Source organism: Capsicum annuum, chromosome 1, assembly GCF_002878395.1.
Source record: "Capsicum annuum cultivar UCD-10X-F1 chromosome 1, UCD10Xv1.1, whole genome shotgun sequence".
Classification (NCBI taxonomy): Eukaryota; Viridiplantae; Streptophyta; class Magnoliopsida; order Solanales; family Solanaceae; genus Capsicum; species Capsicum annuum.
In genome coordinates this window covers 134,739,566-134,763,070 of record NC_061111.1, presented here as the reverse complement: position 1 = coordinate 134,763,070, position 23,505 = coordinate 134,739,566, and the positions used below count along the sequence as shown (strand labels likewise).

General features: G+C 32.8%; 3 protein-coding genes across 3 annotated transcripts; all 3 read right to left on the bottom strand.

Annotated features, from left to right (window-relative positions):
• Positions 1-12,161: 12,161 nt before the first annotated feature.
• LOC124898026 lies at positions 12,162-13,112 on the bottom strand. Its single transcript, XM_047411642.1, has one exon. The coding sequence runs from the start codon at positions 13,110-13,112 to the stop codon at positions 12,162-12,164; it is 951 nt and encodes a 316-aa protein (XP_047267598.1).
• A 424-nt stretch (positions 13,113-13,536) lies between these two features.
• LOC124898023 (zinc finger MYM-type protein 1-like) lies at positions 13,537-14,289 on the bottom strand. The gene has a single exon (XM_047411639.1). It carries the CDS (start codon positions 14,287-14,289, stop codon positions 13,537-13,539), a length of 753 nt encoding a protein of 250 aa, XP_047267595.1.
• A 1,443-nt stretch (positions 14,290-15,732) lies between these two features.
• LOC107856074 (mannan endo-1,4-beta-mannosidase 5-like) lies at positions 15,733-18,263 on the bottom strand. Its single transcript, XM_016701069.2, has 4 exons — positions 17,383-18,263; positions 16,706-17,026; positions 16,415-16,617; positions 15,733-16,306 (listed from the first exon to the last, which is right to left on the bottom strand). The coding sequence occupies exons 1-4, from the start codon at positions 17,725-17,727 to the stop codon at positions 15,883-15,885; spliced, it is 1,293 nt and encodes a 430-aa protein (XP_016556555.1). The 5' UTR covers positions 17,728-18,263; the 3' UTR covers positions 15,733-15,882.
• Positions 18,264-23,505: the final 5,242 nt, after the last annotated feature.

Below are 23,505 nucleotides of genomic sequence, written 5' to 3'. Positions count from 1 at the left end.
CAAATAGTTATGCAACAGATTACACATCTGTGGCGACATATGAGTGATCTGTTGGAACAGTTATCAACAGCCAATATTGTTTAGATTTCTTCCAATAGAAGGGTCGTCTATCGTGATAGATGAATGATCAGTTAGAAAAATCAAGTCTTGGATATGTCCTGTTGGAATAGTTGATAGAATTTAATCCAATAGAAGTTTCATCTATTGCATCAGATGATTAATCTATTTCATCAAATTTTTAATCTGATGGTTCTACCATTGCATCAGATAGTTAATCTGTTGCATTAGATTTTTAATTCTATGGTTCCTATGTTGCATCTGATGGTAAATCTGTTGCATTAGATAGTTAATCTATTACAACATATGGTTAATTAGTTCCATAAGATGTTTAATCTTTTGCATCATATAGTTAATCTATTATATCAGATTTTTAATCTGATGGTTCCTCTGTAGCATCAGATGGTTAATTTGTTGCATCATATGCTAAATCTGTTGCATCAAATGATTAATCTATTGCATCAAATGATTAACCTATTGCATCTAATGGTTAATCTATTTCAGAAAAATAGTAGCATAATTTTGTTCAATAAAACAACAACGATATCACCATTTTTATCAAAAACAAGAACAAATCAACCCAGCAACGAGCGCAATACCAAAAAAAACAACATCATTATTTTGTTTGTATAAACACAAACAACAAAAATCAAACTTTAAAAAAATACAACAAACAATAAAAAATCATAATTCAATTAAAAAAGAAAAAATTAGGATTTTATTCAGACCGCATTTCAAATTAAAGAAATAAATATTGAAATTGTTAACCAATACTAGAAAAAAATTGGCTCAAGTTCCTCATTTTTTTCAAAACTAAAAAGGTTATTAATTTTTATCTATGAAAGAAGAAAAGGGACGATGAATAATTCAAAACTATTATGGCCGAAGAGCAAGGTTGTCACGTCGATTGATGGTTGAAAGTCAAAAAGGAACTCGAAGCTCAATTATTTATCGTCGGATATTGAAGTCGCTGGAGATTGAAAGGAGAAATTTTCAAAACTGTTGGTTGAGAGAAACTTTCGAGAGAGAGAGGAGAGACAGTTGATTTGGAGAGGAGAGGGGTGTGGGTTGATTTATATTTTTGAAAAAAAGAAAAAGTTTAGAAAATATTAATCAAGTCCACAATTAACTTAATTAAGTTTCCTAATTATATTTGTGTAACATCCCGTAGTACTTTCAACTTGATATCACTCATCGTTGCGTACATAGAGAGCTTACAACTTGAAAATTTTCTAAGCATCAAAAGGACTTAGCCATATTTTAAGCTCCTACACTTTTATGATTCCTAAATCAATATTTCCAACCTCGAAACATAGATTTTTAAGTTGAATCATGTTCAGGAGAGTAAAAGGGTTGTCTCGGGGGAGTTTTGGATTTTTTAGACGAAGGTTGGGACGTGTTTGGATTTTAGAAACAGCAACTCAATGTGATATTAATACATTGCGATGCCCATCGCATTGGTGCCCGACGCATCATGATACCCATCGTGTTGGTGACCGACGCATCGCGATGGTTCCCAAAAAGGGGATTTTGCTGAAAACTTTAATTTTGAAGGGTAATTTAAACCTTTTGCCATAATCCCAAATAGTTTTAACAACTGATTAAAATGTTATTAGGGCATTATATGCCCCAAACTACTCAATTCCACCAAGAATAATAACCCTAACTCCCCTCCCAAAGATCAAGAATCTATCTTTAAGTTCAAGATTTCCAAGAAATGAGTCAAGATTCGAGTTATATTCTTCGAACTAAGTAATCTAAGGTATGTGGAACTAGTGTTTTGAAAGTAAGTTTCTTATTATTGTTATAATTGACATGGTTTAGGACATGATGAGAGGGAAAATTCTCCTTAATTACAAGTGTCGTTTTTGTTGATAAAAAGAGATGCATGTGTTTTAAATAAAGGTTGGCCACAACATGATAATGTGTTTTAGAAGAATTGTTTTGTATACGTCGGCATGCGATTTGAATTAAGAATGTCCTCGTGAACTTTTTGAATCATTAGGGGTGGCCATCTAAATGACTTTTTTTTTATATAAAAAGGGCTATGATTTATGACATGATATAATATAGCTTGCAAGTCTAGGTATGACGATACCTATTATGGATTTCCCTTAACATTAATGAAGAAAATGTTATAAAATTATGAAGCATGGTTTTAAAAAATAAAAAAACTGGGCTTAAACAGAGCTAGTTGCTTACCCGAAAAGGCTTGAGTTCAGATAACTCTTAGCCCAAAATCGTATTTTGATGATATGGGTTTTTATGTAATATTCAGCAAGTAGGATAGCATGGTATGTCGACAAGTAAGCATACCTTTTCATGATTTTTCCTGTCCTTGCGGCAAACTTGGATTTGGGGGCCTGGCCACCTGGTTATGGGCGGGATCCACATATCCCGTGGATTACCATATATATAGGGTGATCCATCTAGCTCAGAAATAAAATAAAGAGTGAGTCATAGTTTCAAAGAAGTGTTTTGAAGTTCATTAAAGTATACCCATGTGTTTTCACTTATGCATTATGCTCATTATTTTACGAAAGGCTCTCATTATGTTGTTTAAAAACACGTTATTTTGGATTGTTTCACATACTAGTACATTTGTATTGACCCCTTATATTTTAGGATCTGAAGCACAGTCTCGGGGTTCCGCTAAGCAGTAGATTTGTTTATCAGCAGTTGTAGTTGGACAGCCTCCCTTATTTTGAAAGGCCTCGTTATGGACATTGTCATTTGGTTTTAGTTCTTGGTCCGACTGGGGGCCTTGTCCCAGCCTCAGACAGAAGTTGTTTTCATACTGTTAGAGGTTTTGTAGATTGGTTTTATGTGTTTTGAATATTTTTGAACTTATATTCGCCCTGTTTAGTTGAAGTAAAAGAATGACCATATTTTCATTTTGTCATGTTTTTCGCATTTCTTTTCAGCATATGAATTGGGTATATGATTGCCAGTTAGAGAAGGACTCTCATGCCTTCCTGGTTCGGGATGCTCGTCATGGCCAGGGCTTCAGTTTGGGTTGTGACAAACTTAGTATCAGAGCATGGTTCATGGTCCCAGGGTATCTGTAAGATTGCATCGTGTAGCATCCAATTTATAGGTGTGTAACATGCCACACTTATAAGCAAGAGGCTACAAGGTATTTAGGAATGTCTCTCTTTCTTTCATAATTTAATCCGTGCTATAGAGTCTTAATGTCCTCAAACCAATGATTCCTTGTATTTCAGAAAATTGATCATGCCTCCTCGTAAAACCAACGAACAAAATACCCAAGCTGATGACATTCATCCTACTCATGGGATGCAGACCTATAATAGAGACCGTAACCCAGAGTTTGTTGCTACTCCAGGAGTTCTTCCAGTTCTAACTAGTCCACCCGAGCTCCACGGACCAGTGTTAACCATCCCCAGCTTCCTCAGAGGGAGTTCCTTTCTATGATTATACTCTTGCATTAAAAAGAAAAATTGTATGTGATTGAGTAAATTATCATGACCACCGCATATTTTAAGTCTTCCAAAAGAGGTTAATTGCATAAGTTTTCTTAAGATTTCAAAATGATGACTCTCTTATGAAATTATGATTTTTATGTGGTCAAATGTATGATTCAAATAAAATGGGCTGTAACGTTGGTACAATATGAACGACTTGCAAGTTTGGGTATGACGATCTTTGGTAATGACATTCCCTTGAGATTATAAGTGTTGAATGATTTTGTATATGAATCATGTTGCTTAAATAACTAAAATTGGGTATAAAGAGAGGTAGATGGTTACCTGAAGAAAGAGTTTGGGTGTAAGGGCTCATCATTGGAATTCGAGTTTGCCGATTCGGGTGATATGATTTGGCTAATGCCAATGTATACTTGTCCTTGAGACACTGGTATACTAGAATAGTAATTAGGTCTCCAATCCTTGCGGCATACTTGGATTGGGAGCTTGGCCGTCGAGTTAAGGACGGATTCCATATAGCCCGTGGGGTTGTAGAAATATAGGGTGTACCATCTATCTCAGAAGTAAGATAAAGTGTGAATTCTGGCTTAGTGCTATTGTTTTCTTGGGGCATATTGTTTCTAGTAAGGGGATTAAAGTTGACCCCCAAAAGGTTGAGGCAGTGAGAAAATGGACCAGGCCCATGACTCCAATCGATATCCGGAGCTTCTTGGGTTTGGTAGGGTATTACAGAAGGTTTGTAGAGAGTTTTTCCTCCGTAACTGCTCCACTTACCAAATTGACTTAGAAAAAGGCAAATTTTTTGTGATCTGACTAATGTGAAAATAGTTTTTAGAAACTAAAAGATAAGTTGACTACCGCACCAGTTTTGACTCTTCCTAGGGGTTCAGAGGGTTTTGTTGTGTACTGTGATGCATCTCGGGTGGGACTTGGGTATATGCTTATGCAACATGGTAAGGTGGTGGCATAATAATATAGGTAGTTAAAGGTGAACGAAAAGAATTATCCCACTCATGACTTAGAGTTAGCAGCTTTAGTGTTTGCACTTAAGATCTGGCAGCATTATCTTTATAGGGTGAATGTAGATATATTTATTGATCACAAAAGTTTGCAGTATGTTTTCTTGCAGAAAGAGTTGAATCTCAGGCAGAGGCATTGGTTATAATTGTTGAAGGACTATGATATGACCCTGCACTATCATCTGGGCAAGGCCAATGTAGTGCCCGACGCTCTTAGCATGTTGTCAATAGGAAGTCTTTCTTATGTTGAGAAAGGGAAGAGAGAGATAGTAAAAGATATTCATCAGCTTGCAAATCTAGGAGTTTGACTTCTAGATTCTGAAGATGGAGGATTAATTATTCATAAGATAGATAAATCCTCCTTATGTGCTGAAGTTAACGAGAAACATGTTGAGGATCCCATCTTGGGGCAGATTAAGAAAGATGTTGGTCAACAGAAGGTGATGGCATTTGAAATAGAAGGTGATGGGATTTTAAGGTACCAAGGTAGGCTATATGTGCTGAATGTGGATGGATTGTGAGAGAGGATTCTTGACGAAGCTCACACTTTGATGTATGTTATTCGCCCAAGCTCTACAAAAATGTATCATGACCTTAAGACTATTTACTGGTGGAATAATATGAAAAGAGATGTTGCTAACTTTATTTCCAAGTGTTTGAATTGTCAACAAGTCAAGGTAGAGCATTTGAGATCAGGTGGCACTTCCCAAGAGATAGCTTTACTTGTGTGGAAATGGGATATGATTAATATGGACTTTATTTTGAGACTTTTGAAGTATCGAAACCAATATGATTCCATTTGGGTGATTGTAGACCGAATATCCAAGTCTGCTCATTTTCTTTTTGTGCGGACAAATTATTTGGGGGATGACTATGCTAAGCTGTACATCTGAGAGATAGTCCGGTTGCATGTTGCTCTTATCTCCATTATATCCGATCGAGGTAAGCAATTCTCTTCACAGTTTTGGTGGTCTTTCCAGAAGGGTTTAGGCACCCAAGTGAACCTGAGTATCGTCTTCCACCTTCAGATAGATGGGCAAGCGAAACGCACCATCTAGACCTTAGAATATATGTTAAGGGCCTGCATGATTGACTTTAAGGGTAGTTGGGTAGATCATTTGTCATTAATAGAATTCTCCTACAACAATAGCTACCATTCCAGTATCCAGATGGCTCCTTTTGAAGCACTTTATGAGAGGAGATGTAGGTTACCAATTGGATGGTATGAAGTTGGTGAAACCCGATTATTTTGTCCTGACCTTTTTTATCAGGCGATGGAGAAGGAGAAGATCATTAGGGAGCGACTTAAGATCGTTCAAAGTCTCTAGAAGTCTTATGCCGATGTTAGAATGAGAGATTTAGAATTCAAGGTTGATGATAGGGTATTACTAAAGGTCTCCCCTATGAAGGGAGTCATACAATTCAAAAGGAAAGGGAAACTTAGTCCTCGTTATATAGGACCATATCAAATTATGAAAAGGATCGGTGGGGTTACTTATGAGTTAGAATTGCCCGTGAGTCTGGCTTCCATTCATCCAGTATTCCATGTGTCGATATTGAAAAAGTTTATTGGAGATCACTCCTTAGTGATGCCTGAAGAGGAGGTCAATGTGAAAGACTCTTTGTCATGTGAAGAAGAACCCATTGCCATTTTCGATCGCCAAGTTCGAAAGCTGAGAAATAAGGAGATAATTTCTGTTAATGTGTTGTAGAAAAATCAAAAAGTTGAGGAAGCTACATGGGAGTCGGAATATGACATGTGTGCTAGATATCCAAACCTCTTTGAGACTGTGGATGTCGGCATAGAAGGTACAATCATACACTCCTCTCTTCATTTTTTCTTGGGTAGAGCTTGAAATCATGCTCATTGTGTTTCGATTCATCATTCGGGGATGAATGATCCCAAGAAGGGGATTGTAGTACTTTCAACGTGATATCACTCATAGTTGCATGCATAGAGAGCTTACAAGCTAAAAATTTTCTAAGTGTCAAAAGGACTTAGCCATATTTTAATCTCCTAAACTTTTATGATTTCTAAATCAATCTTTTCGACCTCGAGATATAGATTTTTAAGTTGAATCATATTCAAGAGTGTAAAGGTGTTGTCTCGGGGGAGTTTTGAATTTTTCGAACGAGGGCTGGGACGTGTTTGGATTTCAAAAATAGCAACTTAATGCAATATTGATGCATCATGATGCCCATCGTGTTAGTTCCCGACGCATCATGATGCCCATCGCGTTGGTGCCCGATATGGTGCGATAGTTCCCAAAAATGGGATTCTGCTGAAAACTTTAATTTTGAAGGGCAATTTAGACCTTTCTCCATAATCCTAAATTGTGGTAATAGCTGATTAAAATGTTATTAGGGCATTCTATTCCCAAAATCACTTAATTCTACCAAGAACAATAACCTTAACTCCCCTCCTAAAGATCAAGAATCCATCTTTAAGTTCTAGATTTACAAGAAATGAGTCAAGATTCGAGTTCTATTCTTCAAACTAAGTAATCTAAGGTATGTGGGACTATACCTAAACTCCATGGGCATGAGTTTTAACGTATTTACTAAATTTAAAGATATACAATCATGATTACGAAAAAGGGCTCTTGATAAAATTTGAATGATACGCATCATGGTTTCATTTTGATGAAAATATACATTGGTTATGAACTCTCTTATATAGAATTGAATTACAACTATGTGTGCTTTTTTCGATTGTCCTTTTAAAAGATTTAATTGAGAGCATGAACGACAACTTTCCTCTATTGGTATGAAAATTGTCTAATTGTATTGTGGATTATTTCAAATGCATAAACTAGTCTTTTGAAAGTAAGTTTCTTATTTGTGTTGTAATTGACATGGTTTATCACATGATGAGAGGGAAAATTCTCCTTAATTATAGGTGTTGTTTTTGTTGATAAAAAGAGATGCATGTGTTTTAAATAAAGGCTGGCCACCCCATGATAATGTGTTTTAGAAGAATTATTTTCTATACGTCTGCATGTGATTTGAATTAAGAATGTCCTCATGAACTTTTCAAATCGTTAGGGGTGGTCATCTAATTGACTTCTTTTATAAAAAGGGCTATGATTTATGACATGATATGATATGGCTTACAAGTCTAGGTATGACGATACCTATTATGGATTGCCATTAATATTAATGAAGCAAATGTTGTAAAAGTATGAAGCATGGTCTTAAATAAACAAAAACTGGGCTTAAAGAGAGCTAGTTGGTTACCCGAAGAAGACTTGATTTCAGATAACTCTTCGCCTGAAATCGTGTTTTACCAATACAGGTATTTATGTGCTATTCAGCAAGTGGGATAGCATGGTATGTTGGCAAGTAGGCATAACTATTCATGATTTTCCCCGTTCTTATGGTAAACTTGGATTTGGGGGCCTGGCCACCGGGTTATAGGCGGGATCCACATAGCCCGTGGATTACCATATATGTAGGATGATCCATCTAGCTCAGAAATAAAATAAAGAGAGAGTCATGGTTTTAAAGAAGTGTTTTGAATTTCATTAATGTATGCCTATGTGTTTTCACTTACGTATTATGTTCATTGTTTTACGAAAGGCGCTCATTATGTTGTATAAAAATACGTTATTTTGGATTGTTTCACATACCAGTACATTTGTATTGACCCCCTATATTTCAAGATTCGAAGCATAATCCCGAGGTCCCGCTAAGCAGCAGATTTGTTTATCGGTATTTGTAGTTGGTGAGCCTCCCTTACTTTAGAAGGCCTCATTATGGACATTGTCATTTGATTTTAGTTCATGGTCCAACTGGGGGCCTTGTCCCAGTCCCAGACAGAAGTTGTTTTCATGTTGTTAAAGATTTTGCAGACTGGTGTCATGTGTTTTGAATATTTATGAACTTATATTTGCACTATTTAGTTGAAGTAAAAGAATGACCATGTTTTCATTTTGTCATGTTTTCCGCATTTCTTTTCAGCATATGAATTGTGTATATTATTGCCAGTTAGAGAAGGGCTATCGAGCCTACCTGGTTAGAGATGCCCGTCACGGCCAGGGCCTCGGTTCATGTCGTGACAATTTGACCCTTTAAGTTGGTCAATGTCACCAATACTTTATTCAAGACTTAAATGACACCTTTTCTTCATTTTTCTCTACATACATACAGGGCCGGCTTTATGGGCAAGCAACACAAGCCACTGCTTTAGGCCCCCAATTTTGGGGGGACCCACTTTACATCAATTTTTATATAAAAAAATAGTACATGTTCAATTGCTTTAAAACTTACGAAGAGTAAAGGTGGTCCATTTATACCAAGAATACTCCTCAAACTTTTTTCTTAAAAAAGGCAAACTTACAATTTGTTTTAAACTTAGGAAGAGTAAAGGGACCCCATTTTTACCAAATATTAATACTCCTTAAACGTTTTTTCTTTAAAAAAGACACAACTTTGAAAAGGCAAATACACATTTAAAGAATTTGATTTGACCAAGTCTTGAAAAAGTCAAAATATATATTTATAAGAAAAAAAAAATGGAAGAAACAATAAAATTAATTACTACTTTTTGTTTTTATCTTTCCAATTAAAATGAGATCTTTCATTTTCCTTTTCTTGATTGATGAAAACTAACGTACATATTCATCCTATTTCTTCTCTATTTATTTACCTTCAACTCTTAATTTCTTTTAATTCTTATATCATCAAACTTCAATTGTTCAAGAGATTTTTTTCACAACATTATTATTCATTCAATATTTTCTTGAATATCAAGACTTTTGATAGTTTATGAAGATTGAAATTATTATTTTCAGATCAAGTTATTAAATTAGGTTCTATTATTTTAATTTTATTATTATTTTTTTCTGTTAAATAATTGTGCATGCATATATTGATATTTGGTAGACATATTTTGTTGCTTATTGATTTATTTTTTTTGAGTTTTAAATTATGTAGATATAAATTATTCTTTTACTATTTATCAAAATTTAACTATGTCAACTAGAAAATATGAATCCGGTGCTTCAAAACTTTTTTTTTTAAAAAAAAGAATTGAAACTTTTGTAGAATCTCAAAAAGGAGCTTTAGATAAATTTTTAATAAATAATAAAATAACAAAATTAGAAAATATGGGAGAATGCTCTCAAGATGAGCAAGTTATTAATTCAGTTGAATTAGATGATAGGAGTAATACTATTCAAAAAGAAGAGGAGGAAATTAATGAAAAATCTAATATAGATCCTCATGAAAATCAAGAACATAATGAATCAAATAATTGTATTTTTAAAAATATATATGATCCTAGTCAATGGATCAATATCGATACAAAATTGAGGGACTTACTAGTGAAAAAGGGATCAATTAGAATTAGTGATACAAATTTTTCAAATGATCAATTATCAAGATATTTTTCTAATGTCCATTATTTTTAAATTTTAGCAAATGGAGAAAGGCATGAGAGAAAATGGTTAATTTATTCTAGAGATTTAGATAAAGTATTTGTTTTTATTGTAAATTGTTTAATACAAATTCTAATATTAGTGATACTAAACTAGCAAGTGAAGGTAGTAGAGATTGGAGAAACCTTAGTGCGAAGCTTAAAGCTCATGAGATATCAAACGAACATGTTATTAATATGGGTGCATGAATTAATTTAGAAATACGATTGAAGAAAAATAAAATAATTGATAAAGATGTTCAAGATCAAATCAATAGGATAGAGAATACTGAAAAAATGTATTATCAAGAATTATTGCCGTACTAAAAACTCTCAAAAAAATAATTTGGCATTTAGGGGAAAACATGAAAAAAATTATCAAGAGAATAATAGAATTTTCTTAAGTCTAATTGAAATGATTGATGAATTTGATCCAATCATGCAAGAGCTTATTCGACAAATTAAACATGATGAAATTCACAATCATTACTTAGGACATAATATATAAAATGAGTTAGTAAATTTATTAGCGAGAGAAATTAGAAATAAAATTATTGAAAAAGTAATAGAAATAAAGTATTTTTCGATTATTACTTGACTGTACTCCGAATACTAGTTATCAAGAACAAATGTCTTTTATATTGTGAAGTGTGTATATTTTAGCAACTCCAATAAAAGTTACTGACTATTTTTTAGAATTTCTAAAAGTGGATGATACAAGTGGTAAAGGTCTTTATGAAGTTATTGTAGATGAAATTAAAAATATTAGACCTGATCGTGATAATTTAAGAGGATAAGGATATGATAATAGATCTAATATGAAGGGAAAACACCAAGGAGTTCAAAAATAACTTATAGATATAAATCCTAGATCATTTTATACTCCATGTGGTTGTCTTAATTTAAATTTAGTACTTTGTGATGTTGCTAATTCTTGCACAAAAGCTATTTTATTTTTTTTGGAGTGGTACAACGTATATATACACTATTTTCTTCTTATACTAAGCGATGGTAAGTTTTAAAAGATAAGGTACGCGGCCTGTCTCTTAAATTATTGTCACAAACACGATGAAAAAGTCGTATTGAAAGTGCTAAGGCCATAAGATTTCAAACTCCACAAATAAGAGGTGCTTTACTGAAATTAGCAGAAGTTAGCGAGGATCCAAAAATTAAAAGTGAAGCAAGTTGCTTAGCAACATATGAGCTTGAAAATTTTTAATTTTTATTAGGTATGACTATTTGGCTGATATTTTATTTGCACTTAATTCAGTTAGCAAATTTTTGCAATCAAAAGATATGCATATTGATGTTGCTATAGATCAATTAAGGGGTTTAATTTCCTTTTTTAAAAAATATAGAGAGCAAGGATTTGTAAGTTCTATAATTTATACTAATTGCATTTGAGATGAATATAGAACCTGAATTTCGTACTAAATGTGTACTACATAGAAAAATAATTGGATGAGAATGTTAATAATGAAATCACAAGGTCTCCCAAAGAATATTTTAGAGGTGAGTACTTCTTATGTATAGTAGACCAAGCTCGTGTTTCTCTTCAAAATAGATTTGAACAACTTGAAGCTTATGAAAATATTTTGAATTTCTTTTTAGTGGTAAAAAATTAAGATCACTAGATGATGAGAATTTGAAAAGCATTGTCTTAATCTTGAATGTTCTTTAAAATACAATAATCATTCTGTTATTGATGGTTTGAACTTATTTTCTGAGTTAAGAGTGTTAAGAGAGATAGTACAAGTAGATGACAATACTTTAATTGATATACTCAATCAAATAAAAAGACTTGATTCTTTTTCGAATGCTTATATTGCTTATAAAATAATATTAACTGTTCCTGTAACAGTTGCCTTAGCGGAAAGAAGTTTTTCAAAATTAAAACTGATAAAATTCTACTTGAGATCAACAAGGTCTCAAGAGAGATTGAGTAGATTAGGTATGTTATCAATTGAAAAAGAATTATTAGAAGAAATTGATTATAATACAATTATTCATATTTCTCTCAAAAAGCTAGAAAAATAGATTTTAAATAAAAATTATATAAATTATATATTATATAATCTTTTTTCTAGAAAAAAATATCAAGGCCTCTCATGGAAGTTTGGCTTTAGGCCCCCCAATAGTGTTGAGCCACCCCTGCACCAGTGGCGGATCTAAGAATTTTCTTCAGGGGGTTCGAAAAAATAAAAATATAAATATGTGAATACATCAACAAAATATAATTACAATACCACTCGACGAGGTTTCATTACTTGAAAAGACAATAATATCACCAGTTGAAACGTTATTAAACAGATCTTTTTCAACAAAAGGAACCATGCAACCACTCAAAAATTCATCGTTCATTCTACTCCGCAACTCATTCTTAATAAACTTCATTGCTGAAAAGGCTCTTTCAACAGATGCAGTGGCAACTGGCAGAAGCAACGCAAATTTCACCAAACGAAATACAAGAGGATAACAGGAATGCTTTTTTGTCTGAACCAATTGTTTTGAAAGATCACAAAGCCCATTTAAATTGGAGAACCTTTTATCGATGTCACGAACATCAATAATGTAATTTGCAACCTGATTCTTCAGTGTACACATATTAAGTTCATCAAAGTCATCAGGATATAATTCAGCCATTCTCATTATTTTCTGGATGTCAAAACTTGAAAATGAGTCTACCGGATTCAAACAAGCAACACCATGAAGCAACTCAGTTGTCACCTCATCAAAACAATCATTAAGTTCTTGCAATTTCCAATCAATTATTTTGCAAAAAACTTCAACACGATGATGATGAAAGACAGTATAGTCAGCAGGTTTACGCCGTGATCTTCCAGAGTTAACATACAACTCATCAAAAGCAGGTACCATAGTGTTATGCTTGATACAAAATGTAGACACCTCAGAAACAAACAAATCCCATTTATTATCTTCCCTTAACTCTTGCAACCTTCTCTTGGCTATATCAACAAGTAGCATAGCATTTGCAATATCTTGTTCTTTTTTATGTAAACATTTACTAAGATCGTTCGTAATTACTAAAATTTTTCTCATCAAATATAATATGAATGCAACCTCATACGTTTGAGCAGCTCTAATATATCCTGTAGCCCTAGATCTTTCATCCAAAGAATGTACAGTTTCAACAATATTATCAAGTATATCCATAATTGTATCAAACTTAAGAATAAAACAATTAAAAGATTTGAAGTGAGATCCCCAACGAGTATCACAGGCCCTAGAAATACCAAGTTCTTGATGTAAGACCTTACCTGTTTTAAGCTCACCCATATCAAAAGCCTTCTAATTTTTGTTTTTCGAGATTCTCTGTACTTATCCATATGTTTATAAGAAGATCCCAACACATTAAAATATCTGAAACCAAGTACACAAGTTCTCCTACTTGAAGACATCTTTTAGAAACACCAACAAGAGTCAATTGAAGTTGATGAGCAAAACAAAGAATAGAATAAGCTGATTTACTTTCTTTCTTAATTAACATCTTAAGACCGTTGATATCACCTTGCATATTGCTTGCTCCATCATAGCATTGTCCACGCACATAACATAAACTCAAGGAATTTTGAGAAAGTCAATTGACAATTGTATCTTTTAGAGATAAAACACTAGTATTTTTGACATGAACAATATCAAGAAGTCTCTCTATCACAAATCCTTTATCATCAATATATCGTAAAACAACTGCCATTTGCTCCTTGAGTGAGATATCAAAAGATTCATCAACCAATAAAGAAAAATAGTCACCATTTATTTCCTTTATGATACCCTTAATTGTTTCAATCTTGCAAGCAATCATAATTTCTTTTTGAATTCTTGGACAAGTCATTTGATCATTTTGAGGATCCTTTTCCAATACAAATTTATGAATTTCATCACACTTTTGAGCATAAAATGAAAGAATTTCAAGAAAATTACCTCTGTTAAATGATGACTTAGATTCATCATGACCCCGAAATGCCAATACTTGTCTCACGAGAAGCCTTGCTACATCAATCGAAGCTGCCAATCGAATGCGATATCCATGCTTATCTTTACTAGATTGTTTCTCAAATGAAGCATGAATAGATTGTTCTTGCCGCATTAGATCCTCATATTTTCTTTTTACCTGATTATGGATGCTATTAATCCCACCAACATGTGTTTCCAAGCTAGCTTTTTTGTTCCAACTTCTAAAATCCGTACTCGAAAATACTTCACCTCCACATTGACGATTGTTATTTCTCTTGAATAAATAACAATACAAACAATAAGCTGTATTTTTCCTTACACTGTACTCCAACCAGCCAGGAAATTCGTCATACCATTTACGATTAAAATGTCGCATATCTCTACAAATCTCCGTTTGAGGAAACTCTTGTAGTTGAGGTTGACAAGGTTTTTTCAGAAGATACGCTCTTCTAACCGTGTCACGATCATTTGGACGAAATTCTAAAATTGGAGTTCTTTCACCCGGATCAGCCTTTAAAGTATTTAAGTCGAATTCTTGAGAAGAATGCGATGATACTCCTAACTTATTCTTATTTTCTTCTCGATAGGTTGACTATGTGTGACAGAACTTGAATTTGAGATTTCAGAAAAATATCTCTTCATTTCTCTTGAATAGAAAGCAACAATCGTCAAGAACTGATTTGAAGTTACAAAGATACTGAAATGGAGATACTTAGTTACTTACAGTTATTGGAGAATCAACAAACAACCGACAGGATTACAGGAACAGGCGAAGAATTAACTATCCGCAACGATAGCCTCATAAATCAACGAACCATGCAACCCTCAAAATTCTGTTGAAGTTGGGAAATTTTGACGGAATTGGAAAGAGCAAAATGATTTAGGAAAACCTACTGTTGTTATTTATTGGTATTAAGAATCGGGTATGGGCCATATCTAAGCATCCGGTTATTATTTTATTTGGATAAGATTGGGCCCAATGCATGTAATAGTATTCAACTTTTGTTGATTAATAAAATCCACATTAAATTAAAAAATAAAACAGCTAGAACTGGAACGTGTCTTTTTTTTTTTTTTTTTTTTTAATTATAGCTGTAAGGATAGCTATTAAAGCTTGTTACAAAACAAATACAAAAAAATAAACAGGCTACGCCCCTAGCCGAAGGAGCAGCCAAAGAGTGGAATTAGAACCACTGAGCTATTACACAACCTTGTTTCAAGTGGTTCAAATTTAATATATGTACATAAATTCCTTATTTTCTACCTTATATATACAAGGTAATTTTTTGTCAAGGGGGTTCGGGTGAACCCCTGGCTACACCGTGGGTCCGCCCCTGCCCTGCACACATATATATATGTGTGTGTACGCGGACGAGCGCACTCTTCTGAATGGTTTTAAGTAACTTCTTGAAGCAACATCTGGAGAATAAACTTAAGTTACATAGTGTAAAATTCCATAAACTGACCAGGTATATATAACTTAAGTTTTCCTTATGCATGTGTTTCCGATAAAAATGTTCAAGACATATATAGCTATGTAATGTAAGAGAATAAACATCAGTTTGGCCACATAATTTAGACCAATTTGTGAGATATGTTTCAAATAGAACTATAATTCTAAGCTAATATTATTGCTTCAAGCATCATTGGAGTTGGGATTAAGGCTCGAGGTAGACGAAATTATAGTTCATCAACAAAATTACTTCCAGTAACAAAGGTGTTGATTACAATTCAGTACACCTAAACAAGACGGAAACTACAAGTATGTTGAAATGCAAGCAAAATACATTCATAAAGTAAATCAACTGCACACTAGCTAAATTTTGCTAATGTGAAAATTCCAAATTTGTAAGTTGGGTTACAAACTGGATATAGGATACTCCAAAAATAATAACAGATACCTTAAAAACAAATTGTACCGAATGAATGATATTCATGACCTCATCGACCAAACGATGATGTCCCATTCTTAATGATGATGTCCAACACCAAGTGGATGATGTCCATTTGACTGACCCAAATTAGGGCTGTTAACCAAATTAGCCAAAGTTGTCATGGCATGAGATTGACCTGAAATTAGCCCTGCAGTTGAAGGATTTTGTGCCAACACAATTGAGTAACCATCATCATAATCGTCCATGCCTTCTGCCACCAGCTGCCATACTAAGCTTCCTCCCATGGTCCCTCCAGCTTTTGCAAAATTATACACATTTCTGTATACTAAACTCATGAATGTGTCTCTTACATTTTGATTGAATCCTGGATCTTTGCTAGACTTTCCGAATTCTGCAAGTACTAATGGCTTCTTTAGTATGGCTCTTGAATCTTGCCAGTGACTTGTCATCCATCTTTGCATGAATGCTGCTTGCGCATCATCACTTTGTCCAGACAACCTGTTAACCGAAAAGGTTTCCGTTAATCTTACGAGTATAAGTTATGCGCACTGATAGTATACAGTTCCGTTTAGACCATAAGGTAAAAGAGATGCTTATTAAATTTACCATTGGTCAGTGTATGCATGTATGGTGGCAAAATCAATCTCCTTAACAAGATGACTACTGATGAAATCTGTTCCAACTTGGAAACCAGGATTAACTTGCTTCTTTTCGGGCATTGAATCGCCATAAAATCCTTCCATTCCTATCTCCAACAAGTGCTTTTTGTCTAGTGATTTCACAAAGCTTGCCATCTCTTGAACCCATCCCTGTAAACATAAATATAAGATGTTATAATTAAGAAGATAATATAGATGATTATTGATTGATTGTTGCTATTTTTAGTTCTTTACTTACATTAACTGTTTTTCCAGAATAGTCAACATTGCAGCGAGGCTCATTCATAAGTTCCCATGCCATTATTGTGGAGTCATCCCTGTATGCTATTCCAGTCATTGTGTTGACCCTTGTCACTATTTTCTTAACATGATTCTTGTAATATTCTTTAAGAACTGGATGAATATAAAAATCATCTTCACTGTTAATAGTTTGAATTCCTGCATTTCTTGCCCATTGAGCATATTGGTTTCTTCCTCCAAAATCTTTGTAGTTATTCACAAAGCTCAATATTAAACGTATCCCATACTTTCTTGCTTCTGAGATTACAAAATCCAATCCCTATATCACATAGTGAAGAAAACAAGAAACTTATTAGTCTCTAATTCTTGAAAAATAATTAAGTAAATAAAGTGTGTTATGAACTTGGGCAGGAATGTCAACGGGGCAGGGCAGGACAAATCTTAATGGAGCAGTGCAGGGCAAGCAAAGGATAAATGGGGCAGGGTGAATCTAAATCCATTTTGCCCATTATCATAAAGAATTTCTATATGCTTATAACATGTTTAAAGGTGAATCAGGCTCACATGTGACTTGTGAAGGACATGTTCAGACATAATTAAGCAAACAAAATTTTTGCTATATCTAAGTTTAAATTTTTGGAGGAGTTGATCACACATGAATATGGATAAACAAACCTGAAAAGCACGTTCATCATAGACACCCGGAGAAATTTGCAATGCTGCATCACCACCATCGCTAAAAGCCCAAGTCCTGCATACAGAAAGGCTGGCAGCAGAGGCTTCCTTGAAAACCTCAGATACTTTGTACCTCTGAATTGGATCAGCAGCAACATGCATCAGCCAATAAGAGTTGAAACCATTGAACAGAAATGGTGATCCATCTAGTACAAAATGAGCACCTCTTGTTCTAACAAACCCTACTTTATTGTTGGTAGTTTCTAAATTCCTAGCTTCTGTGACAATTGCTAAGAGGCAGAGCAAGGAAAAGAATGAGCAAATTGCTCTACTAAAATAAGCCATTAATGAATTTGTTAGAACAATGTTTATAGTGCTATAGTTTTTAAAACGGAAAGGAAGATTTGAGTAGCCAAGTGATGTTAGTGGAGCTATATATAGTTACTAAGAGCTTACTAAAAATAGAAAAAAGAATGAAGGTCGAGTAATTAGGAGGATTTTCAGGACGGATATCCAATAGTTGGTTTACTAAATTTGGCAAAACCAAATTTCTTTTTCTTTTGTGGAAAGCTAACAGAAGGTGAAAGTTCAGTTCAAGGTAAAAGGGAGATTATAAATCAGAAGAATGAAAGATATTAAAAAGGAAAAAGAGGTGCTATGAAATGTGGGTGATGTTTTATAAGTTATACATGTGCTTGGTTTGAATAAGCTTGAAAGTTCATAGGAACTTGAAATGTCCGATGGAAGGTTGAAGAGCTTAAAACATAAAAGAACCTCTGCATTTATCCTGCATGATTTGAAGTCAGGAAATCCTGAAAATGATTTGGAGAGTGTTTGGAGCCTTGGAGTAACTGGTAAAGTTACTGTCATGTGACCAGGAGGTCACGGGTTCAAGTCTTGGAAACAACCTCTGACAGAAATAAATCTGTACTTTATAGAACAACTAGCTAGCTCCGCCCGTGCATATATTGGCCGAGCCCGAATTTTCACTTAGGAAGTTCAAAATATGAAGAAGTAAATGTACATATAGAAACCAAGAGAATCCAATATCCACTATATATACATTAAAAAAAAAATTATTGACCTTATATTTACAATGTCATTTTCCGCCGAAAGAATTTCAAGTGAACTCCCTTTCTCCCACGTGGCTCTGCCCTTGCGCCCGTGCAGGAACAAATCTAGTGCTTCACCATGAAGTTCATCAGAATCTAATATTTCTAAGCGTACAAATTTAACTGAAAACCCATAAATTTTCAATACAAATTTGATATGAACCAATAAATTTAAAAATACAATAAGTTAGATATTTACGAAACGTAAAGCTTGATCCATCAAGTGATCAAATACACTGAATCTCCTCTAGTTGATAGAAAAAACAGAAAGAGCATGAGGTAATTAGGAAGTTATAGATGTGAAGAATAGTTGGAAAATAGTTAGTTAAGAAACAAAAGAAAGTGGATAATATCCTAACAGAATACTTCCATAAAATATGCATCAGAGAAGCAAACGTAAATATGACTGCTAAAATATGCATGAGAAAGTGGAGTATGAAAATGGCTTATGCATGCATTCCATGTGGCTAGCTTTCTCTACCTGGCATCACCTTTTACGTACGTTGTAGTAATAAATTATATTGTTCAGTTATCTCAACTTCCATTGCAAATAACAAGTTGTTTGTGTTGTTTTGAGGATTTAGTAAAATTTGTTTTTTAGCGTAAGAATTTCAAATATATGAACAATTAAATGAAGTAATTTTGTATTCATAATTTTGAATTTTAACAATAAGTTCACTCAATTTATGAACATCAATAAAATGAAATTTAAACTATTTTATGAAAATAGCAAAATCAAACATTTAAGAAAAAGATGAAGATAAGGTGATTCAAGTCCGCCGAACTCACGTTGTGCCCTTAAGAAAATTATTCCTCTCAAGTAATCGAGGTTATGAAATATATCCTTTCAGGATAAAATAAATCACTTCGATAGAATAACAGTACCAAAAATTTCGTTGAACTCAATTAGCAAATCACACTAGAGTTTTTCAAAAAAAAAAAAAAGGCATTTTTACTTCAAAATTTTGTTCATGTACATGAGGAAAAAAATTGGGTTTTTATAACCATCAAGGTGTTGCTTCATGGAGAGAAGCAATGGTTCAGAAAGGTGCACCTTTTCATAAAGGTGCATCTTTCTTCAAAAAAGGTGCAACTCTTTGGAATAATCACAACTCATTAGAAAGGTCATAACCATCCAAAGTGAAAAAGGTGTCTATTGAAATTGCATGCTTTCTCTTGATGTCTTTTAAAAAAAGTAAAAAAAAAATACAAAAAATAGCATATTTAAGACATAAATTATGAAAAATAACTACATTTTAATGGAATTACATTGTGTAACAAATATAACATTATTTTAAGTATGGTCCCCCAAGAAGTTACCATGTATAAGGTTCCTTTTTCATGCCACTTCTCTTTCTCTTTCCTTTAGCTGATTTTTACTTTACCTTTTATTGTTTCAAATCTCTTAGATTCGTTTTTAAATTTTTTTTCTTTCCCATAAATTACTCTTATTTAAATTAGTAGATTCTTTTTTCAAATCGAACTCAATTATAAAGATTATTATCTTTATGATGTTCAAAATTTCAAAATATCACTCTCTTATATCTCTAACTTTTTTTTTCTAGTATTTTCATCTTTTTTATTGTTTTATTTTTTGATTTTATTTTTTTCTTTTCCATTTCTTTCTTTCCACTTTATTTTCTCTCTTCTACTTCTCTTCCTTTTTTTTCTTTTTCGTTTTTTTCTTTTTTCGTTTTCTTATTTTTTTTCTTTTCATATTTTTTTCCGTTTTCTTCTTCTTTTTTATTTTTTTTTATTTTTTTCGCTTTTGCTTTTACACTTCTATTTCTAGTTTGTATTTCTCTTTCTTATTTTTTTTCCTTTTTCACTTCTTTTTTTCAGATTTTTATTTTTCATTTTTGTCTTTTTTTTATTTTTTTTATTTTTTTACTCTTCTATCTCTATTTTTTATTTTTAAAAGACAAATATCTATATCACTTATACATATTTAAAAAAATATACAAAATAAATAGACATATAGATCTGCATATGTATTTACAATAAAAAATATACATATATATCTGGATATGTATTTACAGAAATACATATCTGACTCACATGTATATATAAACATATAAGATATATATCATGTATTTTTTGATTACCTATATTTATATGTATATAGTTGTCCTTTTTGTTATAGAGATTTTGTGTATTAGATGTTTATATATACATATGAGTGAGATATGAATTTTTGTAAATACATATGCAGATACATATGTATATTTTCTATTGTAAATACATATTCAGATCTGTATGTCTATGTATTTTGTATATTTTATTTTCGAATATGTGTATGTTATACACATATTTGTATTTTCAAAATAAAAGAGTAAAAAAATAAAAAAAATAAAAATAGAAAAAAAAATAAAAAAAGAGAAGTGAAATAAAAAAAATGAGTTTGAGCAGCTTGAAAAATCGATTTTGATCACTATATTGTTCGATCAGTTAAATTTACTGTTGCATTACTTTATTTTCGAAATTCGTTAACAAAATATTCAAAAATAATTTAACGAACTAAATTATTAAATTGTATAATGTAATGAAAAATTGATTTTGATTACTCTAGTGAAAAATTGTTAATGGCTCAAAATATTTAAAAATAATTTAATGAAAAATCGATTTTGATCACTATATTTGAACGAAACATCAGTAATGACTCAAAAAAATTGAATGAAATAACAGTAATGGTTCAACAAAATTTTTTTGATCGATTTGAAACAACTGATGAAATTCTTATAAGAAAACAATATTATGATTAAATACCTTCAACAAAAGTAACGATTTAATTTAAATTTTCGAAGATGTCGAATAGAAAAAGTTTCAGTTGAATTTGATTTTTTTGGGATGAAAACGGTAATGTGAAACTGAAATTTAAATTTTGATTTCAGTTGGTAACAAATAACGGAAATCATGTTAATTAAGAGATTTTAATGGAAAATGAATCTCCACATTTAATTCATGGGTAATTATACCATATTTAACTCAACTTATTTGAGTTAAATATGTGCAGTAAAATAATATTTATATGTATTTTTATAGCAATAGTTTGTTCAAATACAAAATACAAGTTGCTAATTTAAGTAATTATGAAAGTGTTGCTATGAATCTCATAATTATGGTCTTAAATATGTTATTTATGAATTTTACCCTTAAAAAAGGCTTAAGTTATAGATAGGTCCTTAAACTTGTTTCGAAATTTCACTTGAACCCCTTAACTCAATTTTATACCTATTGAACACTTGTATTATACTGAATTTGAACCACATAAGGATTGTTTTGCTGACATGGCATAATAAGTGTAAGTCACTTGAGAGTGGCGCGTGAAAGTGATTTTTGACTAATTTTCTTCTTTTTTTGGGTCTTCTTCAACCTTCATTATATATTTTTTTTCATCTGATTTTTTTAGGGGGGGGGGGGGGTAGAAGGTGACACGATCCGGAACCAGGGCCTTGTCGTAATAGGCAATCCCAAGTCCAACCAGGACGGAAACAGCCCCCGTTACCCAACCCAACCACCAAATTCATACCTTGAGTCAGCTAAATTCCTAGCATATAACAAGATAGCATATTTAACCATGCGGTGACTTTGGGATAAGCCTACATAAGAGACCAACCCAACTAAGTCCAACCACTCAAAATCCAGCCAATAGCCAAACCAAAACCAAGATAATAATTCAACGTGTATGTATGATATATATACATATATATATATATATAAAAAATAAAAATGATCCATACCATATACAAATCCATAGTTGTCTATACAAAGCCTCTAGACCAATCCAAAGAGTACCTAGTTGGGACATGCCTCCGACATAGCCATAAACCGACTAGGTACTCTTTGGATTGGTCTAGATGCTTTGTATGGACAACTGTGGATTTGGGTATGGTATGGTTCATTTTTATTATATATATATATATATATATATATATATATTATATGCATACAAACCATATATATATATATGTATGTATGTATGTATGTATGTATATATATACATATATATATATCCATGACGGAAAAGAAAATCGGGTTTAGCATGCCCTTAAAATCTTTACCTGGACTGTGTAGCTTTGCTGTCCTAAACCACCCATGGGCTATATGTGTTCAGCTCCCCCTACTGAAAGGGCCCCAGTGCGTGAAGCCGCATGACTAGGGAAAAAAACCTAGGATGACTAGTACATCCCTCAAAATATAAAGAGTGATATCATGCACAGGGTTACTAGGACCAAACCTTACATCGACAAATATGAGTTCCTCCCGACACCTCCACCTTCCACGGCTTTGCTACACACCCCTCTACGTTTGTACAATTAAAAACCATTACCAACTAAACCATTATCCATTTATTAACCAAAGCCATTAGTAGTGGTATCGTCATACCGACTACAACTTGCAAGCATTGTCCATAATCATCCATTTATGGATTAAGAGATTCCCATATACCCGTCAATTTACCATATTAAATCATTTGAGGGATTCCCGTATACCCCACAAGTATTTCCAATTAAGCCATAATCATTATTCAAACCAATTTCATTAATTCATTCACTTGGGGGACTCCCACATACCCCGCAAGGTTTTCAAATAGACTAGCCATGACCACCGAGACCTTATCCTTTAAACCATTCCAAATCATGCCAAATATTTAAAACATTTATATCATTTAAACCATTTAAACTATGAAAAACTATCCAAATCCATTTAGGGTTCAATTACCAAACTATACCATGCAAGAGTTCCAATGAAAATTCAATAATAGAGTGAAAATATTCTTTTACGTATTTTATTAAACATGTTGAGAGCATACCTTTACCAAGACCAAAATCAAAGAACAAACCACCATAATTAGGTTACTCAAGACTCATTTGTTAAACCATAACCAACAAACATCCACATGTGCAAACCATTACCAAAAACATGCAAAAATATAGTTTAAACCAATACCAAACCATGTGCACCATGACCCTCAATATTTATTTCAAAATCAACCATTTATGATTCATGA

What these genes read in the sequence shown, in the direction of transcription:
- LOC124898026 (XM_047411642.1), bottom strand. Translation starts at nt 13,112, where the DNA reads ATGGATATACTTGATAATATTGTTGAAACTGTACATTCTTTGGATGAA.
- LOC124898023 (XM_047411639.1), bottom strand. Translation starts at nt 14,289, where the DNA reads ATGCGACATTTTAATCGTAAATGGTATGACGAATTTCCTGGCTGGTTG.
- LOC107856074 (XM_016701069.2), bottom strand. Translation starts at nt 17,727, where the DNA reads ATGGCTTATTTTAGTAGAGCAATTTGCTCATTCTTTTCCTTGCTCTGC. An exon ending in ATGATGAACGTGCTTTTCAG is followed by an intron (nt 17,027 to 17,382) that starts GTTTGTTTATCC and finishes TATGTGATATAG; the next exon opens with GGATTGGATTTTGTAATCTC. An exon ending in ATTCTGGAAAAACAGTTAAT is followed by an intron (nt 16,618 to 16,705) that starts GTAAGTAAAGAA and finishes TTATGTTTACAG; the next exon opens with GGATGGGTTCAAGAGATGGC.